General features: G+C 37.4%; 3 protein-coding genes across 6 annotated transcripts; 1 reads left to right on the top strand and 2 right to left on the bottom strand.

The window, feature by feature from the left end:
• Positions 1 to 10,503: 10,503 nt before the first annotated feature.
• On the top strand, positions 10,504 to 16,725 carry LOC130728640 (uncharacterized). Its single transcript, XM_057580165.1, has 6 exons — positions 10,504 to 10,848; positions 11,284 to 11,665; positions 12,339 to 12,535; positions 13,494 to 13,635; positions 14,399 to 14,552; positions 15,221 to 16,725. Exons 1-6 carry the CDS (start codon positions 10,562 to 10,564, stop codon positions 15,244 to 15,246), a joined length of 1,188 nt encoding a protein of 395 aa, XP_057436148.1. The 5' UTR covers positions 10,504 to 10,561; the 3' UTR covers positions 15,247 to 16,725.
• LOC130728642 (putative receptor-like protein kinase At5g39000) lies at positions 16,278 to 23,909 on the bottom strand. 2 transcript variants are annotated; one of them, XR_009015724.1, is made up of 4 exons: positions 23,344 to 23,909; positions 22,386 to 23,084; positions 21,766 to 22,297; positions 16,278 to 16,363 (listed from the first exon to the last, which is right to left on the bottom strand). XR_009015724.1 is itself a non-coding variant. In XM_057580168.1 (3 exons), exons 2-3 carry the CDS (start codon positions 23,029 to 23,031, stop codon positions 21,840 to 21,842), a joined length of 1,104 nt encoding a protein of 367 aa, XP_057436151.1. In that variant the 5' UTR covers positions 23,032 to 23,084; positions 23,344 to 23,909; the 3' UTR covers positions 21,476 to 21,839. The 2 variants fall into 2 exon arrangements, 1 of the variants encoding a protein (XP_057436151.1); XM_057580168.1 differs by lacking the exon at positions 16,278 to 16,363 and having other exon boundaries at positions 21,476 to 22,297.
• Positions 23,910 to 24,050: 141 nt separating this feature from the next.
• On the bottom strand, positions 24,051 to 26,089 carry LOC130728639 (receptor-like protein kinase ANXUR1). 3 transcript variants are annotated; one of them, XM_057580163.1, is made up of 3 exons: positions 25,994 to 26,089; positions 25,060 to 25,785; positions 24,051 to 24,884 (listed from the first exon to the last, which is right to left on the bottom strand). In XM_057580163.1, the coding sequence occupies exons 2-3, from the start codon at positions 25,721 to 25,723 to the stop codon at positions 24,262 to 24,264; spliced, it is 1,287 nt and encodes a 428-aa protein (XP_057436146.1). In that variant the 5' UTR covers positions 25,724 to 25,785; positions 25,994 to 26,089; the 3' UTR covers positions 24,051 to 24,261. The 3 variants fall into 3 exon arrangements, with proteins under 3 accessions (XP_057436146.1, XP_057436147.1, XP_057436145.1); XM_057580164.1 differs by lacking the exon at positions 25,994 to 26,089 and adding an exon at positions 25,873 to 25,892 and having other exon boundaries at positions 24,051 to 24,683; XM_057580162.1 differs by lacking the exon at positions 25,994 to 26,089 and adding an exon at positions 25,873 to 25,891.
• Positions 26,090 to 26,663: the final 574 nt, after the last annotated feature.

Here is a 26,663-nt window from a genome sequence, read left to right as displayed (position 1 = left end):
ACACATGTGTGTGGTCTAGTTGGAAGGTAACAAGAATCCATTACCGCCACTTTCACTTGGGGCGCCAATGAAAGATTCTGTTCTTATGGGATTTTGATTCCTTTTCTCACATATAATAGGATCACCCACCAAACCCCCTTCAATTTTATATACCCTAAATTAAGCTTGGCACACAGTACGTACTCTTTTAAACATTCTTTAACACCTTCTTTAATTTATATACATCATACCAGATTGCATGAAAATGGAGCAGTCCCTATAAAGAAAAAGGGTCCTGATTTTTGGACGCACGACTCACGCGACATACCTATTTAACGGTGTTTTTGAAGCCCCGCAAAACAGTTATTATTGATTTTACTTAATATGTTTGTCTAATCACTCCTTATCTGGGTAACTTTTCCCAAAACCACTTCTATTCTAAACGTGAAAACATTCTGGATTTTAAAACACACATTATATATACCAGCAGTGCCATTGCTGTTAAACAGACCCAGTAGCCATATTTAAATTTCCAAATTCATCTTGATCTGATCGTTGTCCAAAATGATTTTCAAAGTGAAATTAATTGGAAGGCTTTTTCTTTTCTATTTTTCCTTTGATCAAAATATTCTACAGTGAATATGTTATTGGGAAAGTAGCCTCTCTCTAACATCATCTTTTTAAACAATTGCTTTATTCAAAATTTAAACTTTAATAATTCCTCATGAGTTGTGCTCACTTTTATTGGAACTAATTGTGCTCACTTACTACTAGAAATAACCCTTATTGGTAAAAGAGTGCATTTATGCATGGTGGCCAGTTTGAGCTCTATTTTCGTGAACTTTGAATGGAGGCTGCATGTGAAAGATTCTCTTACCATTGCCATTTGTTATTTCTCACGTTCTTTCTCTAATTCCTTCCCATTTCACTTATGTTTTTTATTTCTTTTTTCCTAAACAAGAGAAAGTGAAGAGTAGCTTTTGTAGTCACCGAAAGGTAATAAACAAACAAAATCAGAAGTCGAATATGTACTCCCTTCAATGTTCATGTACATCGTCCACTGTGAAACTACAAAACGCACGGCATGTCTTTCTTTTGCATTAGCGTTTTACATTGTTGCTTCATATAGTATAAATAAAGAAAAACCTGTCGTTTATGTAGTTCTAGAAATTCCATTTCCTGGACAGGTCACATATGATTCTTTTTTCTACACTTAATTCTTTTAAGGAAATTATAATGACACTTTTATTTCGTATACATTTTGCCAAATTATTATCGGCATGAAAATAAATATTGGACGCATGTCTCACAATTATTGTCAATTTCAATCATGCATTTAATTTACAAATCTGATAGTATGTGGATGAGTAGTCTTTTGTAGTCTTTTAGATGGTCCCTTTCAAACCAAAAAATAAAATAAAATAAAAGTGGCATCTAAGTTTGTAGCTTGAATTATTGAATTTCAATACTCTGAAACGGAAATGATATTCTCTTCTGAGATACCTGCCTAAAATGGGCAAAATGGACACCATCTACAATCCAATAACTCAAATTCCATAGGCTATGTATGTAATATAGGTATGGTTTAGTTTTCAATGTTAATAATGAAATGAAAGATAATTTTGCACTAGCTAACTCAGAAATAGTCATTAATTATTTAAGCCTTATGTAATAATTGAAGACACATTGATTAATACTAATAATCATAAACATGGGTTGTTGCTTCCGAAGAGATCGCAGATTGAACACGAAATTAGGGATTTGGATCTGGATCTGAAAGGAGAGGAAGGAGAAGAGGTGGTAGCCTTCCACAAAGCCACAACCGAACACATAAACCCACCCCACCCTCAACAAACCAAACATCAGAAGAAAGAGATGAAGTGGGTATGGAGAAAATTCATTCAGCTTCTTCTTCGAAAACCCTCTTATCCACCCCACCCCACCCCCTTACCCCAAACCCCCTGTCGCCATAGCCATGGCGTTGAGATGCTCTGCATGCTCTTTTTCATCATTTTTGTTGTTAAATGGATGGTGTGATAGTTCAGTATAAGCAAGGTGAAATTTATGGGAAATATTTTGACTAAAATTTGGTTGGACTTTGACCACTAATTAGATGAATTGGGGAAATTAAAAACCATTTTCCAATTAGTGTAGATGAATTGAGGGAGATGATGAATTGGGGGGGGGGGGGGAGACAGAAGTCACAGAACGAATTGAGGGAGATGATGAATTAGGGATTATGATTGATTAGATTAGGTTTTTATTTAAATTAGTGATTTTATTTTATTTTTTCTGTTAAATAAATGAGTTGGAATTAAAATTTTAATTTTAATTAATTTTTTCTAATTAAAAATAAATAAAAAAGCCACGTGGTAAAGGTGAATAGGACAAAATTGAGCTCTGGCACACTTTGGCCTTAATTGAATTAAAAAAAAAAAATCTAGGGACTCAATTTGATGCAAAATTTTTCTAGGTCCTGGATTTGATTCCCTTTGTAATTTCAGGGGTCTTTGGACCCTTTAAGCCTTAAAAGAATTAAAACAAAATAAACCCCCCAAACCCCCTATAGTGGCCGGCAGCCCAACCACACACTAGGGTTTTCAAAACCCTTTTCTTCCCTTCACATGTTAATTGAAATAAATTTAATTATTCAATTTTTATTAAATAAACACTGAATTAAATAAATAAATAAACACCATTGTCTTCTCTTAATTAAACTCAATCACATTCATCTCAAAATCACAAGTTCCACAAACATCAATCAAACAAAATCATCATTCACTAAACTTCACATATATTATTTATCTCAAATAATAATACAATACTTTATTAAGATCAGGGTCTTACAGAGGGCGAGGGAATTCTATAACAATTGTCTTAGTTTGTATGGAAAGAAAGGAGCTAGCGTTGGACACAGGTTCCACGAGATCGAGATCTTAGAAGGCGATCAAGGTTGGTCGGGCGTGCGCAAGGCCAGGGCCGAAGCGGCGCAGGAAGATTGGAGCGGATGGTTGATCAAAAGAATAAGAGACTGGGGAGCAGCCGAGGTCAGGAAAGGCTAGATGGTAGGACGGGAAGAGATGGGCAGTTCACTGATGCCCATGCGGAGGAACGCTAGGTGAACATAATCGAGGACTTGGAAATGTACAAATTTAGCAGAGGAGTGTTGGCGATTGAGCCCAGGCTCACGGCTAGTGAGAAGAGGCGCCTAGAGAAGTTGTTGGAGGACAATTTTGACCTCTTTAATTGAAGTCAGAAGGATGCGGCGCTCTGGTGATTGCCAAGGTTTAGGAAGCCGACTCTTTAGAAAGGGGTAGTGATGCAAGATGTGGTTCAGCTGAATCTACAACAGGGCGGCGGTGAACGAAGCAGATGGGGAACATTTGAGCAACCCCGGGGCAAACCGGAGAAGACAAGGGAAACAGAGCCGAGCGCACCGCCGCAGGAACAAGGAAAAGGGAAAGGCGGGATATTGGAAACCAGTAAGATCGGCGAACTGATCCGAAAATCTCTTGCATTTGTGGCGGTACATTAAATGAAAAGTTACAATGGCTGGCGTTGATTGGCGTAAATTCAAATTGATAGGCTCCATCATGATTTGAAGGGACGTTTCAAGGGCAGTGCTTGGGATTCTGCAGATTCGCTGGCTTATTGCATTTCCTCGAAGTGTTACACGTGGCTTAACACGCGTCAAGCCACAATGACTCACGACGGTCACAGCTGAAGTTGGGCGAGAACCAAGCGCTGTCGCCACAAACCTACTTGTGGACTCGTAGGGCTCAGAGGGATTTGTTAAGTAGATCGGAATATTAGTCTTAAGCTTTACTTACCATGCCATGTCGGCAATCATTTTGGATCACTAGACTTTAGCGTTAGTTAGTTTTTCTCATGATTGTCGACCCAATTATTTAAAGACACTCTCAGCTCTCATACTTCGAGCTCGGTGTCTTGTGGACTGGGCGAAACCCCAGGGGCCCTCGCCTAGGGACGCTTGCCTCAGGGCGACGCACAAGCCAGGGAGTTGGGCCTTCTCCCAGGAGGCCCAATTGGCCCACTAATGATAGTTAGGGACGCTAGGCCCAACCCGGAGCATATAAATAGGGGGCGGTTACCAATTGTAAGGGACTTTTAGCTCATTTGAGAAATAACAAACTTGAAATACAGTTACATTCTCTTTTTAAGCAGTTACACGCTCTCTCTCTAAATTCTCACATGACAATCTCATCACTCTAGGTACCATACCTCATCTTTATGTTCTTAGACCTTTCTCTCTAGATTCTCTGAATTCTTTGAATATATAATCATACGTGTTTTCTTATGAAGGCCTAGATATACCTTTTTTATGTATGTGATTATTGAATAAATTAATAAATTGTATCAAGTTTCCAAGAACGTTACAGTGTGTTTTGGTCAAGAGGAAATATATGTTTTAAATTGTGGTTTCTTTAAATAAGTTCCTCTATCAATCTACGCATAGAAGTGTATCAGAAGAAGAAACATACTAACATCTAGTGAGAAATAACCTCACACTTAGATAATAGATTAAAAAGGCTCGCAAGATTTTTTTTTATATATAAATTATTATTATTATGTTTAAACAAAATCACAATGAACCATTCTTAGATCTTTTTACCGAGTCCATATTTCTTGTACCAATTGTTAGAACCTTTCTTGTTGAAACTGGAAGTTCGTTTTTTTTTCCAACTTTTTTTACGATTTATTGTATAGATAACTTAAACTTATGGACATGGCCCAGACCCAACGCCTGCAATGTTTACCCACATTCGTGACCCATTGAGACCTAAAAAAACCTCTAATTTCTGGAAAATTACATTTTAGACGCCCTTATTTACTATTCAGTATTCACACACTCTTTTCCTTTGAAATAAAACAAAAAAAACATGAGACCATGGTGTACAAATAGTAAATTGGGTGTGTAAAAAATAATCTTTGAAAAAAAAAACTCTAATTTAAACTAGCCTAGTGGAAAACCCTATATATATTTTTTCCACCGTTTGTTGTCGCTGTTCTCCCAACAAATAACAGTTTCAGCTTTGACCTCCCCTCTCCTCATGAGAGATTTTCACTCACTTCAGTTGGATTTTTCCTCCTTAGTGAGAGTTTTTTTCCCATCGTCTAAGTATGATTTTCTTTCTTATTCTATCTCACATGCCCATTTTCTCTGTTCTATGACCACCACTTTCCACCTATATACCCTTTTCACCATCACCTTGTTCTCTCTTCTATGACCTTTTGACCTTCTGTTGATTTATTTTGGTTAGACTTGGATTGTTCACGATTTACTGTATAGATAACTCATATGAGAGAGTTGGTCTCATAATTATTATTTTCCTGAATTAAAGTTGTGCTTTTGAAAAAAAATCTTTAAGCATTTTTTATTTGTTTTTATTTTTAGGCTTAAATAACCTTTTGGTCCTTAAAATTGTAAAGGGAATCAAATTGAGTCCCTGAATTTTTTTTTATCAAATTGGATCTCTAGAATATTTTTTTTAATCAAATTGGATCTGTAGAATATTTTTTTTAATCAAATTAAGAACTTATGCTCAATTTTGACCGGTTAAGTGGCAAGTCTAGTCAGCTGAGCATGACCACGTGGACTTTTTCACATCAATTTTAGTCCATTGAAAAATATTTTAATCAATTTTAGTCCCAATTCTTCCACCTTGAAAAGTATTTTTTTGTTGCCTCTGATTTTCTAGGTTTTGGAAGAACAAGGTGAATATGATTAACATATAGTTTTTTTAGGATTTTGAATTTTTGAGTTTAAGGATTTGAGTTATGGAGGAAGGGGAAGAAGGTGGAAGAGGAAGAAGATGAATGTGGAAGAACATGGACTAAAATTGATTAAAATATTTTTCAAGGGACTAAAATTGATGTAAAAAAGTCTACGTGATCATCCTCGGCTGGCTAGGCTTGCACTGGACCGTTGACCGAAAATTAAGCAAAAGGTCTTAATTAGATTAAAAAAAACGAATTTAGGGACCGAATTTGATGCGAAAATTTAACAGGGGACAAGTTTGATTCCCTTTTACAATTTCAAGGACCAAAAGAATATTTAAGCCTTATTTTTATGTTTTTTTTGTTGGATTGTAGATATGTGAGCAAACACGTTATGTATTATAGAATTTACAATTATGATGCATTGTTGTATTATTGCTCTTTTGGTCCTGTTTGGTGGTAAGGATATGATATGTGAACATAATAGCAACAAGATAAGATAAGAGCATGATAGACTCTTATAATATCATGTGTTTGGGGTGCACATGATAAGGACATGATATAATAAGGAAAAATGTATCAAATTTATATTTCAATAAAAAATACATTTAAAAATTTATCATTCTATTAAATTTAATTTTTTATACATTTTCATGAAATAAAAGTAATTTGAATTTTATTAATTAGCCTATTTTATTATTTTGAAGATAGCTTATATTTTAAATAAAATTATGCAATTAATCAATTGGTTTTCACTTAGTTGTGACACGTGATAATTAACTATAAAAGTTAACTAAATTAAGAGTATTATTATTTCAAAAGTATTTTATATTTAAATTATAAATTATTATATAAGTAGATAATTAATTTTAAATAATAGGAGATGAAAATAGAAAATTAGTCTATTACTATTAAAAATATCAATATTTGTAACGAATTGGTTTTCACTTAATTGTCACACGTAATAAATAATAAAAATTAACTAAATTAAAAATATTATTATTTTCGAATTTGTGATTCTTTTACGTAATAATTTTTTTTTGAATTTGTGATTTTTTCTTCTAATATTTAATATATTCTTAAAATACTTTATGGTAAATATTATATAAGAAATTAAAAATAAAAATAAATTTTTATGTAATATTAGAGGTTATTAAATAGGGCGAGAGATAGAATAGGTCATATGTTTTAACAAAAGAAATGAGATGTCTTTTTTTTCTTGGAATGAAACTAGACTATTGAGGTGGTGACACGTGGCACAAGTTTCTAGAAAACCTTTTTTTTTTTTTTTTGATGAGATTAGCTTTCCATATAAATTTGTGTCTTCCATAATATCATTCGTGCATGCTAGAGATACAACACTACTTATATTATGGAAGCAAGTATTTGGGGCTAATTCACGCGCTCCTTGCACCAATTATTTATTATTGATATGAAAAATAAATAATCAACAGAAACATTGGCAAATGCCTCCATCATGACAAATGCCTCCTTTTCTACAAGACTGTTTGCAAAGAAAAATACAGTGATTGCTTCCAGACCAAGGGGCCCCACAATCAGCCAAATGGTTATTACCGCAACACTTCCATGGATAACTGTCACCAAATGGCAAAGAATGATCCATCAAATTAGTCTCACCCATTGCTTGCTCATGACCTGATTCCACGTAAATAAAGTCTTATAAGAATTATGTATTGTAACTTACTTTGTTATAAGAAGTAGATTGTTAAAAATAATAAGAAAAAGATATAACCATAAATAATTAATTTCTAAAAGTCAATGATATCTTATTGGTGAATAATCTCCAAGCATATTTTTTTATTTTTGAGATATAAAAACCAAACTTCAAAAATATAATTTCTTTTTAAATATTTAAACTTTTTCATAAATAAAAAAAAACAAATACTAATTCAATGTAAGTTCAAACAAAATATATGAGAATGGACTTCATGCAATTGAACTCACCTAACAACAAAATGATGAACACAATGTTGACAACAGGTAGAAGTCTTCTAGCTTCAATCATCTCCAAATGTGTCGTGAATAATAACTATAATTTTCTTATTTATCTGCCTTGTATGAGTACTAAGAGGTGGAGGAGATACATTTATATAAGCCAAAATGAACTAGTTTCCTTTAATCTGCATTAAATGTGCATAAATATGTTAATTAATTTTTTTAAATAATATCAATAATCTTAACTAAAATAAACAATAAGACATAATAAGGAACAATATTTCGTGGTCAATATGGATTGAAAGGAACAATATCTGCTTTAACCAGAAGGCATTAAATATCACTGAAATATGGGTTTTTCATCTCCTGCGCATCGGTTGGTGGACTCATGAGTTACTTCGCCAAAACTCTTACAGTATAGACCAGCTGTCCAGAAATTTCGAATCTATCAGGTTTGCCTCAAAACCCTCTATGTTAAGGTCTACCATTTTGGGTTCCTCCTGATGCGGGGTTAATCAAAATCAATGTGGATGGGGTTGCGAAAGGCTCCCCTGGGAGATGTGGTATTGGTGGGATCCTAAGAAACAATGCAAATATCATTCTTGGATTTTTCTCTAAAAACGTTGGAGAAGGTTATGCATTCGAAGTCGAGGTTCACGCCATCCATGAGGCTCTCCTGTTCTGTGTGCAAATGCAGCTTAGACACTTAATCATCGAAAGTGATTCCTCCTTAGCTGTCGGTGGGTCAATAATCGTTGCAATAGACCATGGAAACTGCTGAACAAATTAAACCAGATTGATCGATGGTTGGTGGAGACAAACTGCTTGAAGGTGAACCACATCCATAGAGAGGCTAATGGGGAAGCAGATAAACTTGCGAAAAGGGGGGCTGAGCATCCAATTGATTTATGGTATTTCAAGGAAAGTTGGTAGTTACTGTCAGCTATCTCTCTTAAGCTCAGAGACCGTGATGCTCTATTTTGCTCCCTAGAGTATTTGTTTTTGTGGGTTCTTCGTGGGTATTTCTGGGTGCATTTTCTGAGTTGTTGTGCCTTATTGTTCGGGGTTAGCCTTGGTTTGAGTACTCTTTTTCCTCTCCTTGGGTTTTTCCCACTGGCTTTTCCCTTGGAGAAGTTTTGACGAGGCTCACTCCATTGCTTATTTTTCCCCATTTTTTTCTTAGTTGGCAGCTTTACTTTGTTTATATATCTTCTACATGAGAGGAATGTTCTCATGGCTTTTTTTTTCAGCTATATCAATAAAATCAGCTATTTCTCAAAAAAAGAAAGTAACTATTGTATTAATATGACATTTAAACGTTACTAATGACATTAGAATAATTAACAAAAGTTAGTTGTGACTTTTTTCAAAAATAACTACTTTAATAATTTTGTTATATTATATTTTCGAATTTGTGATTTTTTTATGTAATAATTTTTTTTGAATTTGTGATTTTTTCTTTAATATTTAATATATTCTTAAAAATACTTTATGGTAAATATTCTATAAGAAATTAAAAATAAAAATAATTTTTTTTGTAATATTAGAGGTTATTAAATAGGGCGAGAGATAGATTAGGTCATATGTTTTAACAGAAGAAATGGGATGTCTTTTTTTCTTGGAGGAAAACTAGACTATTGAGGGGGTGACACGTGACACAAGTTTCTAGAAAACCTTCTTTTCATATATTGAGAGATTAGCTTTTCATATAAATTTGTGTCTTTCATAATATTGTTTGTGTATGATAGAGATACAACACTACTTATATTATGGAAGCAAGTATATTTGGGGCTAATTCATGCGCTCCTTGCACCAATTATTTATTATTGATATGAAAAATAAATAATCAACAGAAACATTGGCAAATGCCTCCATCATGACAAATGCCTCCTTTTCTACACGACTGTTTGCAAAGAAAAATACAATGACAAAGAATGATCCATCAAATTAGTCTCACACATTGCTTGTTCATGACCTGATTCCACGTAAATAAAGTCTTATAAGAATTATGTATTGTAACTTACTTTGTTATGAGAAATAGATTGTTAAAAATAATAAGAAAAAGATATAACCATAAATAATTAATTTCTAAAAGTCAATGATATCTTATTGGTGAATAATCTCCAAGCATAATTTTTATTTTTGAGATATAAAAACGAAACTTCAAAAATATAATTTCTTTTTAAATATTTAAACTTTTTCATAAATTAAAAAAAACAAATACTAATTCAATATAAGTTCAAACAAAATATATGAGAATGGACTTCATGAAATTGAACTCACCTAACAACAAAATGATGAACACAATGTTGACAATAGGTAGAAGCAATGTTTTGAAAACCGGACCGGCCATCAAACCAGTCAAGGCACTGGTTCAAGGTATAAAGGTTGAACCAAGGTTAAACCGGGGTCAAAAAGGGGTCCAACCGTGGTAATTTAAATATTACATCATATATGTTAATATACATAAATATGCTATATTTGTGAACAATGAATACATTTTTAATAGTATATGATAAAATTATTTTTTATAACATATAAAAATAAAGAATATAATATTACATTTACATAATTATTACTAAATTTATCTCTATATTCACATAAATATAAACTATTATATCATAACTATGTATATTTTCTTAAAACTATGAGTCTAATACATTATTGTGAAGTACAAATTGTTCTTAAAAAAAAATTACAAATTGTTAAAAAATTAAGCAAAAGCCTGTATATTGCATTCGTGCCATTGTAGGTATGCTAGCACATGTCTTCATACAATAAAAATAGACAATCAATGAACTAAAATGAGGAAGCATCCAGCAAAGTTAGAACAAACAATGATTCGAAATTGAACATTGATTCATAGAAAAGAAAAGAAAAAGAATGAATGAGAAAAAATGGTCAAAGTAAAACAAAACTCCTGCAATTGAAAATCAACGACGTTGTGTGTCTTCCCACAACACCGCGTACGCGCAGCCTTTGCCACCAAAAATCCAACAACAACAACATTAACAACAACGAACAACAACAACGTTTGTTATTTCTTATTACAACAACACCTCCCTTCAAGAATGATGTGGTGTTGTTGATTTTTCTTCTGAGCTTTTCATCATTTTGGATTTGGATCCCTCAAATGGCACAATCATTCGGTCAAACTGAGATTAATTGGGACAAGTATTATGCTCTTCCTTCATCTTCATCCTTCTATGCTTTTCATTTCTGCTTTGTGCTTTTGTTTTCAATCAGCTTACTTTCCCTCAAAATCAATTCTGGAGAAATTTCCCCCAAAATTGATTTTCGGTTTAGAATCAATTGTACAACAATTTTCAAATATGCTGTCAGTTTGTTGCATTCTTTACTTTTCTGCTTCATTATTAGATGAGCTTTGTGCACCAAGCTGCCCTTTGTAAATTTATGCCTGTTCCATTTTCTATCTGTGGATGCTATTTCTTCATGAAGATTGCGGCCATCTTGCTTTTGCATCGATTTATTGTTAATAAACCTTATGGATATTGAGACTCTTTTTGAGCTCATGGTATTTATTAATTATTACATTGAACTTTGCATTTTTAAGCTATGTACCCTGATTAAGTTCACTCAAATCTGCAGGCTAGATAAAACTAAGTTCTATGTCGTGGGAGCTGGACTTTTTACGGGTGTTACGGTGGCACTTTACCCGGTTTCTGTTGTGAAAACTAGGCTGCAGGTTGCTAAAAAGGGTGCTGTGGAGAGGAACGCGTTCTCTGTCGCAAAAGGGTTGCTTAAGACAGATGGCATCCCTGGTTTGTATAGAGGGTTTGGCACAGTTATCACCGGTGCGATTCCGGCTAGAGTCATATTCCTCACCACTCTGGAGACCACAAAGGCGGCTGCCTTTAGAATGCTCGAACCTTTTAGGCTATCTGAAGCTACGCAGGTTGCTGTAGCAAATGGTTTTGCAGGCATGACATCGTCGCTTTTTGCTCAATCTGTGTTTGTACCAATTGATGTGGTACATAATCTAATTCATGCTTGAACTTGAAATCACCTCATTTTGCAATAATTGACAACTACAAATGTTCATATGGATATGGTGGTAAATTTAAATACATCAGCTCTTATGTTAAGCAAATTCTTTAGTCAAAGCGACCATCTTTGGTGCTTAGTTTTCAGTACTGTTGCAAGCAATGGAACTTGGAATTTGTTTCCTGTTGTTCTGTCACATGTCTTCTCTAATTCAAAATACGTGTTTCTTATTCTCATTTTTCTTTTGATTTTAAAAGTAATATTGTTTGTTCTAAAACACTATTCTGTTCTACTATTGGTTTTTAACAATCTCGCTTGGCTCGTCACATAAAGCTTGAATATAAGAAAATTCTTTTTGGAAGAAGGGTGGAATGCATGGGTTTGCGCTGATATGGTGTTTCCCATTGGAGCACCATTTAAAATTTTACAAATAGCAAATTTTCAGTTTATTTCTGTCATAAAGGTTGTCTTCGTGATGGTGTTGCACCAATGCTTCTTTAAAGGGTGTTAATGATAGATACTCAGTAAATAAGGAAGGTTTTATGTTTGCCTTTTCTTTTTTGTTTTTCCGTTCTGGTTCCTTTTCCTGTTAACTTGTTTTCTTTTATTTTCTTCTAATGGATAATTTTACTATCTATCTCGTATTTTATGATATTCAGGTTAGCCAAAAGTTGATGGTGCAAGGATACTCAGGGAATGCCCAATATAGTGGGGGTCTGGATGTTGCTCGAAACATTTTAAGGGCTGATGGAATCCGGGGATTTTATCGAGGGTTTGGTCTCTCCGTTGTTACTTATTCACCTTCAAGTGCAGTATGGTGGGCAAGTTATGGTTCAAGCCAACGCTTCATTTGGAGGTAAGACATGATAATGCCTGTATTGTGTTACTTATATTGAATCACTCTTTCATTACCTTTTCCGTTATTTTTTTATTGTATCCATAGTCAAATGATAAGAAACTAAAGTTATTCCTATCTGATTTCTCACCAACTAAAGGGTTCCTCTGTCTCTTTGCTCAGCTTTCATTAGGAGTGTAGGACGTTGTCTCCTTTTACCAATGCTCTTATCTAGAACTATCTTTAATATTTAATATAAGACATTGTAACTGTTTACCTTCCAAAGAGTTAGACAAACTTGACGTAAATTTCCATGATTGAGGCGCCAATTGGTTTCAACTTTATTTAATCTAAATAAGAAGATTTTGATTCTTATAAAGTTGGAGCAGGACTATATGGCTTCTATGTGATGTATGAGAGTGTTGATTAATACATTAATCAATTGAGTTTTCATTTAACATGCATGGTATCTTCTATACAAGTGTTATTTATGAGGTACGCATAGTTTCAAACTTAGCTTATTGGCCCTTCATCTAAGTTAGAGCTATGAACATCTGTTGTAAGGAACATTGCGTAAAATCAAAAGTACTGGCATAGTGTATTTCTCAAATATGATAAATGTTCTTGAAGTTTTATGTTAGTTTAGTCAGATTAATATACTGCATTCAGTCTCTAAGGGTTAGATTACTAGTTGAAAATGTGTGATGCTGGAAGTCTGTAACTGCATCTGCACGCACGTAGTGGATTGTATCTTTGTATTAAGTTGAAAGCTAGAATTTAGTCTTGGCTGAGAGAGCCTATGAAAAGGATATGCTAATTTTGTAGTAAACTCGTGAGCGTTTTTTCTTTTGATACATTACAGTAAATTTTACAAGTAACAGGATGATGATACATGTGCTTAGTGCTGACCATTATTTTTATTTCTACATTATTATGCACACTTTCAAATATCAAAGATAGCACTTGGTTGCATTAACAGATTCTTGGACCAAGGTGCCACAGGTGAAGACACTCCTAGTCTGCAGAAGATTATGTTAGTTCAGGCTACTGGAGGGGTTATTGCCGGCGCAACTTCATCCTGCATTACGACCCCTCTGGATACTATCAAGACACGTTTACAGGTTTGCATAAGCTTGTGGAAGATGTTTCTTTTCTTGCTTAGTTCATTGTTATCCTTGATCATCGCAGTGGATGGTATTTCTTGTATTGTTTGTTATATTTTGTTAAAGTCTGACATTGACTAGAGATACAGATAAGTAAGTTCTTATATGGGCGCGAGCAATCCTCACTCCTGAGGAAGTTTTTGGGGTAGAGTTAGGTCTAATCTGAATTCTAAGATGGTATTAGAGTCCATCCTAGATCCGTTTATTTGGGTCATCCATAAATGGGTCACCCGCAAATGTCCAATCCTTCAAATCTGAATTCTAAGATCTCCAGCCCTGGGTGTGAGGGGGTGTGTTAATGTCCCACATTGGCTAGACATATGAATAAATAAGTTCTTATATAGGTATAGCAATCCTCTGTGTTTTGGAAAATGATTTCTAGTACTTTCATTGTTGCTCAGTTTGTGAGTCTTCTCTTCTCTCCTCTCCTATTATATCTCTTTTCCCTTGCTGTGCATGTACTTGCTATCACTCAAACTGCAGGCAGTAGATTGTTAAGATGAAAGAGACAACAAAACACATGTTGCTTCTGTATATATCATTGGGAAATTATGGTGATGTATATTGCCACCTCATTCTCCAAAAGAAGGCTAAAAAGGGAATAAAATAATGAAAATAATATTTCATGAACGTTATGCATTTTACTTTCTTAGTTATTAGAATTCTTTTATCGTGATTGCTCCCTCTTTAATTTTTATGACTGGATATTTGTGAACTCCAGGTGATGGGACATGAAAAAAGAAGCTCTATAAAACAAGTTGCTAAAGATTTAATCAATGAAGATGGTTTGAAAGGCTTCTATAGAGGTTTTGGTCCAAGATTTTTCAGTATGTCCGCGTGGGGCACTTCAATGATTTTGACTTATGAGTATCTGAGTAAGAACTCTTGCTCTCTGATTATGTTCTCTTATGTGTCTTTGCACTTATATTCTAAGTTTTTTGCGTAGTTTGGTCTAGTACAAGAAAATATTAGAAAAACAGTTTAACTTAAATTTAGGTATAATAATTTCTTTAATTAGATATGTTCTGACATCATCCTAGTTTTCAAATCTGGTATTCTTGAGTAAGTCTGCTGACTGCTGGTAACTTTGCATGAAAAGTTTATTTAATGTTCTTTTTTATTTGTTGAGTAACTCTGTCATCATCTTAATTAATTTGCATGTTTATTTAATAAAAGGGAAAACCTGGTGCTATAAAGCTCCCATCATGTGTGAGGTCCTGGGAGAGGCTGGACCCGCATTATGAACATAATGTAGGCAATTTACCTTGCATTTTTGCAAGAGACTGATTCCACGACTTGAGCGTGTACTGCAAAGTCACATGGCAGCAACCTTACCGTTGCGTTGAACCTGTGCCTGCAAAGTCAAGAGGCTGATTCCAAATTTGCAAGTTTATTTAATGTTCCTTTTTTGCGGGGCATTTTCCTCATCTTTTGGCTATGAACTTTGAAATAAATATTCAAACTTAAAATCCTCATGTATCATAGTACCCTCGCTATGTATATTCGCTTTGCCTAAAAGCATTTCTTCTTTTCCTTTTCTCAGAACGCGTATGCTTAAAAGATGAATAGATGCAATTGGTCTGCAAGCATGTCTATACTGATAGATTAGTGAAGATTAAGGTGATGTTGTGTTGGATAACTAGCTTCAGCACTGGAGTTGCTGTTTCACATTGAGCAGTCTTGGCTTGAGAAACTTATACAGTCTATACTAACAGATTCTTCTGAAAATAATTGCTGGATACTAGAAAATTCAATAGTTTCATTCTTTTAGTATGATTCAATTGGTGTATTCTTTTCTAGCATCCTTGTGGATAATGTATCATGAGAGAGAAGGACATAGATTGCAATTAGATGTACTTCGTTGCAAAAAAATGTGAAGAATATATCTAATTTGTCCAATACAAAAGGGGAAGTTATAGCAGAAACTTTTGTTTGTATATTGAGAAAGGTTTGTTACTTCTAATTCCAAAGTTGTAATAATTTATTATTATTAGAAACTTGGGCTGAGAAAGTTTCAAAGATATATGAAAGAATCTGATGGCTTTTTTTTTTTCCATATGGAGGCTTTATGTCAAATGAAAAATGATGCTATTGTGATCCAGGTTTTGCTCCAATGCAATTGTTTAGCCTTGGCTTCCATGTGAGTAGTATTATCATTACAATACATGTGATCATAGATGCATAACTGGTCATGTACTCATACACAACAATAATCTCTCATGTAAGGTCACATGATCCTATAAGAGACATCAAATTTGGGTAATGAAGCTGACAGAGCAGCTCAATTTCGTTTCGAACTCAAAGATCTCTTAGGTTGAGTTTCACCTTTGCCTACATCAATATCGTTGCATCATCAATTGTACCCTTGTGATGTTTGAGAGTTGAGATAACCATTAATGATAGACTGCATCAAATGCTCCTTCTCATATTTGGTTTTTCGTCAAGAGTTGTTGGTTGATTTCTTTAGATTAGCCAAGGAAAATTGAAAATGTAGATCTTCTGTTAATGCTGTCAAGAGCGCATGGTAAATGAACTTTTATGCTCAAAGTTAGAATAGCACAAGCTCAAACGTTTGCTAAAAGGATTATTAAGACTTGTTTAAATAAATATTTCGACAAAATACATGATTGAGCAAGTCAAGTGATAAGTTTTAACAGCATCAGCAGCAAGTGGTTGATGTTGCAACCTGCAAAGAAAGAAATCAACATGAACCTGTTAGAGAGGCAATTCAAAATGGGATTTTAACACATGATGACGCAGGGCCAAGAATATGGAAGGTGTACTCTAGAAGGGGGCAGAAGGAATCTATTACTAACTAACAGAATGCACACCTGGCAGAGAGAGAAAGAGAGCAGAAGATTGTATTTAGATTTGTTATAAGAAGGTAGTTAGGGAGGGGTAGAGAGGTATCTCATTTGATAGCTTTTAAGTGTAATGGATAGGAAGCACTGAGCTTCCTATAAGGAGCTACGCTCTGGTCAGTAAAGGGATCCATTCCCCTTCTCTGTAATTCTCCAAATCTATCAATAAACAATCATCTTTCTCTTACTTTTAAATTCCCAGTTTGCTGTTTTCATTGTTGGGCAAATTGTTTCCTAACAATTTTGGTCCGACCTACCGGATACTTCTGCACCGGAACCAGTGGATGCCACCCAGGAAGACCAAGGTTGCAGTCACGCAGATGGAGGCCAAGATTGATGCGTTGGAGAGTGAGCTCGCCGCGATGCGCACCGCTTTGACGGCGGTGACGTCGGCGATGAAGGATCTACCCACGACGCTTGTGACGATGGTCGAAAGAGCGGTGGGGAAATCAGTCGCCATTGATGGGGATGACAGCGACAACAGACCAGATCGTGAAGTTGGGGGAAAAACCCCGGAATCAATAGGAGGAAAAGAGATGGAATCGGTCCGACCAACACTGAACGGTGAGGCTCTGAATGAGTTCCGTCAATCAGTCAAGAAGGTGGAGCTTCCAATGTTCGACGGAAAAGATCCAGCGGGATGGATCTCACGCGCAGAGATCTATTTCAAGGTACAGGACACTTCCCCTGAGGTCAAGGTGAGCCTGGCTCAGTTGAGTATGGAGGGAGGAACCATACACTTCTACAATTCCTTGCTGGAAGCTGAGGAGGAGCTGACATGGGATCGACTCCGAGATGCGCTATTGGAGCGATATGGGGGCAACGGCGACGGTGATGTCTATGAGCAACTTTCGGAGCTCCGGCAACGTGGCACCGTGGAGGAGTACATCACGGATTTTGAGTATCTTACTGCCCAAATTCCCAAACTCCCGGAGAAACAATATCAGAGTTATTTTCTGCACGGGTTGAAGGAAGAAATAAGGGGGAAGGTACGGAGCTTGGTAGCTATGGGAGGAATCAATCGGGCGAAGCTGTTGGTAGTGACGAGGGCGGTGGAGAAGGAAGTGAGGGGAGAAGGAGGAATGGGCCAAGTGAGAGCAACCCGGTTTGGGGGAATTGGGCCCAGACCCGGGTATAGTGGAGCATCTAAGGGTAATGGGGCTGATTGGGTCTGGGTTAGAGGAAACAAAGATGTGGGCCAAAACACGGGCAAACCCAATCCAAATTCCCGTGGAGAGCAGACAAAAACAGGAGGAGAGGCTCGTCGGGTTGGATCTAGGGACCGTGGGTTCAATCACTTGTCTTATCCCCAACTGATGGAGCGGAGGCAAAAAGGGCTGTGCTTCAAATGTGGAGGGCCATATCACCCAAATCACGTTTGCCCCGACAAACACTTGAGGCTGCTAATTCTGGAGGATGAAGAGGATGAGATTGATGAGAGTAAAATCTTGGCAATGGAACTTCAGGAAGAAGAAGAAATCCAGGAGGGTGAGCTTAGCTTAATGAGTTTGTGTGAATTTGGCATGAAAAATGGAGGGATTCCGCGAACTCTGAAGCTTAGTGGTACAATTAATGGTGTCCCCGTGGTGGTGCTTGTGGATAGCGGAGCAACCCACAATTTTGTGGATTGCTATTTGGTACAGAGGCTTGGTTGGGAGGTAGTTGACACGCCGAGAATGACCGTGAAGCTAGGAGATGGGTTCAAATCTCAAGCTCGAGGGCGCTGTGCTGGTTTGGAAATTGATTTTGGGGGCTATCAACTTCAATGTGCTCCGCAATTGTTCGATTTGGGAGGGCCAGATATTGTGCTGGGAATTGAATGGCTCAAGACCTTGGGAGACACGATAGTGAATTGGGAAACACAAGTTCTGAGTTTTTGGAGCAATAAGAAGTGGGTCACATTACAGGGGATGAGTAATGGGAAAGAGCAGATTGAGGCGTTGCAAAGCATTTTTTCCAAGGGTGAAAGGGCACCTGGGTTGCTGGGAACCAGGTACTCGGAGAAGCTTGGCAACCCGCTGTCCGGAGACACTACCTCGTCGCAGAAAAAGGAATTGAATGATCTTTTGGACAGTTTTGAGGAAGTGTTTCAAGAGAAGCAAGGTCTACCTCCAGGAAGAGGCAGGGAACATGGGATCACGATCATGGAAGGGAAAGGTCCTGTGAACGTTAGGCCGTACCGTTATCCTCATCACCAGAAGAACGAGATAGAGAAGCAAGTTAGAGAGATGCTCGCAGCAGGGATTATAAGACAGAGCACAAGCGCCTATTCCAGTCCTGTAATTTTGGTCAAAAAGAAGGACCAAACATGGCGAATGTGTGTCGATTACAGGGCTCTTAATCGTGTAACCGTGCCCGACAAGTTCCCCATACCCGTGATTGAAGAATTACTCGATGAGCTCCATGGGTCAGTATTTTTCTCTAAGCTCGATTTAAAATCAGGGTTTCACCAAGTTTTGCTCAAACCTGAGGACATTCACAAGACAGCTTTCCGGACCCATGAAGGACATTACGAGTACATGGTCATGCCATTCGGGTTGATGAATGCCCCTTCTACATTCCAGAGCCTCATGAATGAGGTATTCCGTCCTCTCTTAAGGCGCGGGGTGCTGGTGTTCTTCGACGACATTTTGGTCTATAGTAAGACTTGGGAAGAGCACATGAGGCAGCTGAAAACAGTTCTGGGAATTTTGCAGCACCACCAATTGACAGCAAACAAGAAGTGTCAGTTTGCGACCAAATCGGTGGAATATTTGGGCCATTTGATTTCAGAGGAAGGAGTTGCGGTGGATCCTGGCAAGATTGACAGTGTGAAATCGTGGCCAATCCCTAAGAATGTAAAAGGAGTGTGTGGCTTCTTGGGACTCACAGGATATTATCGCAAATTTATCCAGAATTACGGCAAGATAGCAAGGCCATTAACGGAGCTCACCAAGAAGGATGCATTCAAGTGGGGAGAACAGGCGCAACAAGCCTTCGAGGAACTCAAGGTAAGACTCACCACTGCTCCTGTATTAGCGCTGCCAGACTTTACTCAAGAATTCCGTCTTGAGTGTGATGCGTCTGGGGTTGGAATTGGAGCAATTTTATTACAGGGGCAGCATCCAATTGCTTATTTCAGTAAAGCTTTAGGGCCCAGGAATCTTGCTAAGTCCGCATATGAGAAAGAGCTAATGGCAGTAGCTCTAGCAATTCAGCATTGGAGGCCTTACTTGTTGGGTCGCAAATTTGTGGTTTCGACGGATCAAAAGAGCCTTAAGGAATTCCTACATCAGAAAATCGTTACTGGGGACCAACAGAATTGGGCTGCGAAGTTGCTGGGCTATAATTTTGACATTGTTTATAAACCAGGGAAGACGAATCGCGGCGCAGATGCTCTGTCGCGAGTAGAAGAAACAGGGGAGTTGTGCCCATTGTTGTCTTATCCACTGTGGGAGGAACAGAAGGTAGTTCAAGACGAGGTACTAAGTGATCCCAAATTGAGCCAAATTATGCGTGAAGTGGCTCAAGATCCTCTTTCTCATCCTGGGTATCGTGCGAATCAGGGTACACTTTTGTATCAGGGGCGTGTGGTCATTTCCAATACCTCTTCTTTGATTCCGAAGTTGCTTGAGGAGTTCCACACTTCTCCACAGGGAGGGCATTCGGGATTTCTGCGCACTTATCGTCGAATTGCTGCAAATCTGTATTGGAGGGGGATGACGAAGACAATCCAAGACTTTGTCAAAGCATGTGATGTGTGCCAGCGCCATAAATATTTAGCTTCATCTCCAGCAGGGCTTCTTCAGCCATTACCAATTCCTGAGCGTGTTTGGGAAGATGTATCCCTTGATTTCATTACTGGTTTACCTAGATCCAGGGGGTTCGAGGCAATCTTTGTAGTCGTCGATCGCCTCACAAAGTATGCACACTTCATCGCATTGAAACATCCTTATACTGCTCGAAGTGTGGCTGAGATCTTTGCAAAGGAAGTAATCCGTTTACACGGGATTCCTTCGTCAATCATAAGTGATCGTGACCCTTTATTCGTGAGCCATTTCTGGAAGGAATTGTTCCGATTGCAGGGGACTCAGCTGAAAATGAGTTCAGCATATCATCCGGAGACAGATGGTCAGACGGAGATTGTTAACCGTTGCTTGGAAACATACCTGCGTTGTTTTGCGGCGGATCAACCGAAGACTTGGGCTTCGTGGCTTCATTGGGCGGAGTATTGGTTTAATACTTCATACCACTCTGCCACACAGCAAACTCCGTTTGAGGCAGTTTATGGTCGGAATCCTCCGGGAATCAAGCGTTGGGTGCTGGGAGAAACTCGTGTGGGGGCTGTTGAAAGGGATTTGCAAGATAGAGATGAGGCGCTGCGTCAATTAAAACAACATTTGTTGGTGGCTCAGGAGCGGATGCGCGCGCAGGCGAATGCAAAACGCAAGCATCAAGAATTTGAAGTTGGAGAGTGGGTTTTCGTCAAACTCCGAGCTCACCGTCAATTGTCTATGGCGAATCGTGTTCATGCCAAGCTGGCTGCGCGATACTTTGGTCCTTATCCTATTGTGGCTCGTGTGGGGGCGGTGGCTTACCGGTTGAAATTACCTGAGGGAGCACGTATTCATCCTGTTTTCCACATATCCTTGCTTAAGAGAGCTGTTGGTAGTTATGCGGAGGAGTCTGAATTGCCTGAGCAATTGGACGGAGAAGAGTTGCCTTCAATCCAACCAGCGTCAATTTTGGCTCATCGTGACATTCTGCGTCAGGAAGAGAGTGTTCCACAGGTTCTAGTACAGTGGCAGGGCAAAACACCAGAAGAAGCTACATGGGAAGATGTTACAACAATTCGAAGTGAGTTCCCAAGGTTCACCCTTGAGGACAAGGTTGAATCTTCAGGAGGTGGCATTGTTAGAGAGGCAATTCAAAATGGGATTTTAACACATGATGACGCAGGGCCAAGAATATGGAAGGTGTACTCTAGAAGGGGGCAGAAGGAATCTATTACTAACTAACAGAATGCACACCTGGCAGAGAGAGAAAGAGAGCAGAGGATTGTATTTAGATTTGTTATAAGAAGGTAGTTAGGGAGGGGTAGAGAGGTATCTCATTTGATAGCTTTTAAGTGTAATGGATAGGAAGCACTGAGCTTCCTATAAGGAGCTACGCTCTGGTCAGTAAAGGGATCCATTCCCCTTCTCTGTAATTCTCCAAATCTATCAATAAACAATCATCTTTCTCTTACTTTTAAATTCCCAGTTTGCTGTTTTCATTGTTGGGCAAATTGTTTCCTAACAGAACCCATCAACGTAATATACTCTAGGTAGACTCTTGTTGTTGTGGTTGGGTAATGCTAGTGAGATAATCATGCCTAGTATCTCTGGTGTCTGCTTCCAGCTGCAAAGTCAGAGAACGCTCAAGTTCCACTTCCACTTCACCCATTGCTGGTCGCTCATTCCAACTGTATTTCAAGCACCTTTCAATGATATTTATGAATACTTCATAAGACTCTGGTGCAATTTTTCCAACCAGAGCTAGATTAATTTCCCCTGCTCGAAGTCTAGACATAATGTAAGAACGTATGCTAATACTAGGCGCTTTTTTGTTATAGTAATCAATCTTCTCCTTCTCCTTTATGATTGTATAAATTGGCTCTGCACATACCACTTCACATAGAACCATGCCAAATGAATAAACATCGCATTTATCCGTCGTCACAACAGTGTAGTGCCTGTTCCTGAAATTGAATTGCTCGGGGGCCATGAAACCCGGCATACCTATTAAGTAAATAATTATCAACTAATTAACTTGTTAGATAAAATTCATTGCACTGAGCTTATAAAGTTGATAATGTTGTTTTATTACCTGCAAGGGGATATACACTTCCTTCAATTGGTTTGGACTCTGTAGTGAACAACGGCCCCTGTAATGAATGCCTGAAATCTGAGAGTTTGGGCACCATGTTTTCATCTAAAAGAATGTTATTGGGGTAGATTTCACGGTGAATGATGATGCGTTTGAGTCCCGTGTGAAGGTAGTGCACCCCGCGCGCTACTCCTATGCAGATCTCTAGCCTCTTCTTCCATGAGAGTGGTTCCCTATCATGATCATCCCGCTTGAATAGATGATCACTTAGGAAACCATTGGACATGTACTTGAAAACAGTACAAATGTCATCTTTATGGATGCAGAATCCGATAAGAGAGATCAAATTAGGGTGACGGAGCTGGCAGAGCAACTCAATTTCCCTCTTCATCTCTTCCACTCCCAACTTAACAGACATTTGCTTAACCACTACTGCTGTAGCAACATGATCAAGTTGAAGACAACCTCTATATACTATAACTTTAGGACATATTCTTTCTCGAATTACATTATTTTGATCAAAGTTATTGGTTGCTTTCCTAAGATCGGCCAGAGAAAATTGATGGCATAGCTCTTCTATTACTGTTGGGTAGGGTCTCTTAGTATGCTTCCTCAAACGGTCAAAACCCAGAGACTTGAGAAACATTCTTCCAGTTCAGCTATCTTGCACTTTTCTTCAATAATCACAGCTACCTTTACCTGATAAGACAACATCAGCACACGAGTTCCTAATTGTTTGAAGTCAACCCCAAAATTAATCACCAAAGTACCATGAAGTTATAACAAACAAGTGAGGAAAATATGGATAATCAAAACAATATATTAAATTGATGATGGAGGTGACCAAATCAGAAAATATGAAACAATAAAAAAGCGTAAGAAGGTAGAAAACTAGAAATAGAAAAGCTGCATAATTCATTCAATCTCCCCAGCTTAATATATTAGGGTGCAAATTCACCTGGTGAGATTGCAGAACGTTCAATACTTCACAGACCAAAATTCCTCCAAGTTTTAATCTCTTGAGTCTTGTCTTTTTTCCTCTCTGATGTGTGAACTGTGGAGCGAGCACTTGACTGAGTAAATTTTTTAAGTCTTCCTTATTTGACAAATAGTTTCCTTCATTTTAACTATGCTTGTATTAATATCATTATACTCCCTGTGTTCTTGTATATTGTTACTATTTTGATATATTTTGACAATTTTAAGATAGTATTAATTATGTTTTACCAATTGTACTCTTACCTTAATGGTGATGGGAAAATTGAAGAGTCAGACTTAATAAGAGAGATAAAGGGTGTTATTCGCGAAATCATGATTGCTGCTCTCCTAGTGCTCGGTGGCAGAGCTCAGCTGTGACTTTTAAAGTTGAATGGTTACCTCACTTGCTTTGAAACTATGACTCCCGCAACCGCAACTGTATGTTTTGAAATGTTTATTACTCCTTATTCCAAAGTAATAATAATTTTTCATAGTAGAAACTTGGGATGAGAAAAGCTCAAAGGTATATGAAAGAATGTGTATATTTTTTTCTCGTTCCATATGGGGTTTTATGACAGAACTCAGATATCTTGGTTGCATCAAACGTTGTTGGTTGATTTCTTTAGATCTTATGTTAGTGCTCATGAGTGCATGGTGGATGAACTTTTATGCTTTGGAAAGCAACAATAACATTTCCATTCGAAATTAAATTGAAGGCTTCAGCAACATACATGATTAAGCAATTTTGCTAACAACACAGGAAAAAGTCAAGTGATGACTAGAAAGAATAACATGATCTGATATGAGACAGCCAAACCAACAAGGCAACATGTTCTAAGTTGAAATTGGCATCTCTGGTTGTTGTGGTTGGGTAATGCTGGTGAATAATTAGAGGTAATCAATGATCACTAGTATCTGTGGCATCTGCCTCCAGTTGCAAAGTCAGCGCATGCTCAAGTAGCAATTCCACTTCGCCCATGTTTGGTCGTTCATTTGGTTCATCCTTCAAGCACCTGTCAATGATATCGATGTATGCTGCATAACATTGTGGTGCAATATTTCCTACCAGAGCCGGATCAATATACTCTGCTCGAAGCCTTAACATATTAATCTTAGAACCCCAAGACATAGTAATATGATCATCTGAAAATTCTGAATCATTATTGGACATTTCTACTTCTTCATTTGGTGGCTCAGGCACAGGCATCTCAATCATTGTAATATGATCATCTGAAGAAGATTCTGAACCATTATTAGACATTTCTACTTCTTCATTTGGTGGCTCAGGCGCAGGCACCTCAATCATAGTAATATGATCATCTGAAGAAGATTCTGAACCATTATTAGACATTTCTCTTTTTTCATTTGTTGGTTGCTGGAAACCAAACATCTCATTCCTAATTGCATCAACTGGCTTTCGAGATACCACATCTATTAGAACAATACCAAATGAATAAACATCGTATTGATCCGTCACGGTGCCTTTGCGTATATATTCGGGGGCCATGTAATTGTATGTACCTATTAAGTAAAAGTTATCTATTAAGACTCAATATAAGCCCAACTCTCATCCACAAAAACTAGCTCATGAGCAAGGATGTCTGTACCTAATTACACTTCTCAACCGTATCAATTTACTTGGCAGATAAATTTTTAAAGCACTAAGCTTATATAACTAAAACTATGAAAACATTACCGCTTTGTGTTGAATGAAAAACTTCTTTTACTTGAATTGGTTTTGGCTTTTCTGTGAACAATGCTCCTTGTACGGAAATCCCGAGATCAGAGAGTTTAGGTACCATGTTGTCATCCAAAAGAATGTTAGCGGGTTTGATGTCACGGTGAATGATGGTGCGTTTGAGTCCCGAGTGAAGGTAGTGCAACCCACGCGCTACTCCTATGCAGATCTCAAGCCTCTTCTTCCATGACAGTGGTTCCCTTGCATCGCTTTCGAATAGGCGATCAGCGAGGGAACCATTGGACATGTACTCGTACACGATAATCTCCTTGTCTTTATGGACGCAGAATCCGATCAGAGATATCAAATTAGGATGACGGAGTTGGCAGAGCAACTCAATTTCGTTCTTGAACTCCTTCGGCTTATAATATATATGTATACTCTTTACCTTCACTGCTACTACTGCTGTAGCAACATGATCAAGTTGAAGACAACCTTTATAAACCTTGCCAAAGCCTCCTCTTCCAATTAAATTATTTTCATGGAAGTTATTGGTTGCTTTCTTTAAATCAGCGAGAGAAAAATGATGGAACGACTCTTCTATTAACGTTGTTTGGTAAGGCCTCTTAGATGAACTTGCATGCTTCCTCGAATAGCCAATACAGAAATACTTGAGAGCCATTCTTCTAATCTAATCAATGCCTCTTGCAATGCACTACAATAATCACAGCTATATATCTTTACCTGATAATACATCAACAACACGAATGAATAAATACCAATCTTTTGGGGTCAACACAAAAATAATGTAGACAAGGGATGAAACCTAACCAAACCACTCAAAATCACCAAATTTGAAGAAATAGATTTAATATAGTAGAGTTGAATGTTTGTTAAGGGAGTAACTATGAATTTGTATCAAACAAGTGAGGAATAGAAGAAAGCAGCATACCTGAAGTTGTTGAAGAAGAAGCTGTTGCTGCTTGTTTGGTGCTTACTTTAGTCAACTAGGTTCTGCCCACAATAATTAACTTTCAGAATCCGCCACCGCCAATAGTATTATAAATTTAATTTCTGAAAGCTTATCTACATGGTGTGGATGGAAGAAAAAAAAGGCGGGACAAAAAATATGTTACAAAAACCGGCCCAACAAATTATATATTTTTTTTCAAAAGGTAAACTCACTGCTGATATTTATGAGACTAATCCCTCAAGGCTCGAAAATCACAGTAAGTTGATAGTTATCTCCTAACAAATGCTTCTTAATACTCATTATTCAGGATCGAACACCGACCTAAAATGCTCAAGGAATCTAACTATCTAGCAATAGTCGTGCAACACAAAAAAGATGACCGACTTATCAACTAGTCGGAACTGTTTTAAAAAATGTCCAGCCCATTTGATTAAAAAAATTGATGCAATCCATTTACAAAATCCAGTTCTGTTAAATTTTTTTCTTGAGGGATCAATGAAACTTTCTTCCTTTGCATCAAAACTAACTTACTGGCCCTTTTTTCTTGTATGAATTGAAGTGTGGTATTAGCTCAAGTCCCTGTTCTTGTATGAATTGGAGGGTCATGTTGCAGTGATGTTGAATTTACCACGTTGATCAACTTTTGTTT

Source organism: Lotus japonicus, chromosome 1, assembly GCF_012489685.1.
Source record: "Lotus japonicus ecotype B-129 chromosome 1, LjGifu_v1.2".
Classification (NCBI taxonomy): domain Eukaryota; kingdom Viridiplantae; phylum Streptophyta; class Magnoliopsida; order Fabales; family Fabaceae; genus Lotus; species Lotus japonicus.
Note: the sequence above shows the minus strand (reverse complement) of the source record. Positions and strands in the feature narration are given on the sequence as shown.

Coding starts and splice junctions, on each gene's coding strand:
- LOC130728640 (XM_057580165.1), top strand. CDS start 10,562: ATGAGAAAAAATGGTCAAAGTAAAACAAAACTCCTGCAATTGAAAATC. Junction 11,666..12,338: donor TGTTTGTACCAATTGATGTG/GTACATAATCTA, acceptor TATGATATTCAG/GTTAGCCAAAAGTTGATGGT. Junction 12,536..13,493: donor AGCCAACGCTTCATTTGGAG/GTAAGACATGAT, acceptor TTGCATTAACAG/ATTCTTGGACCAAGGTGCCA.
- LOC130728642 (XM_057580168.1), bottom strand. CDS start 23,031: ATGTTTCTCAAGTCTCTGGGTTTTGACCGTTTGAGGAAGCATACTAAG. Junction 22,298..22,385: donor AAGTGTATATCCCCTTGCAG/GTAATAAAACAA, acceptor TTTACTTAATAG/GTATGCCGGGTTTCATGGCC.
- LOC130728639 (XM_057580163.1), bottom strand. CDS start 25,723: ATGGCTCTCAAGTATTTCTGTATTGGCTATTCGAGGAAGCATGCAAGT. Junction 24,885..25,059: donor TTTTCATTCAACACAAAGCG/GTAATGTTTTCA, acceptor TTTACTTAATAG/GTACATACAATTACATGGCC.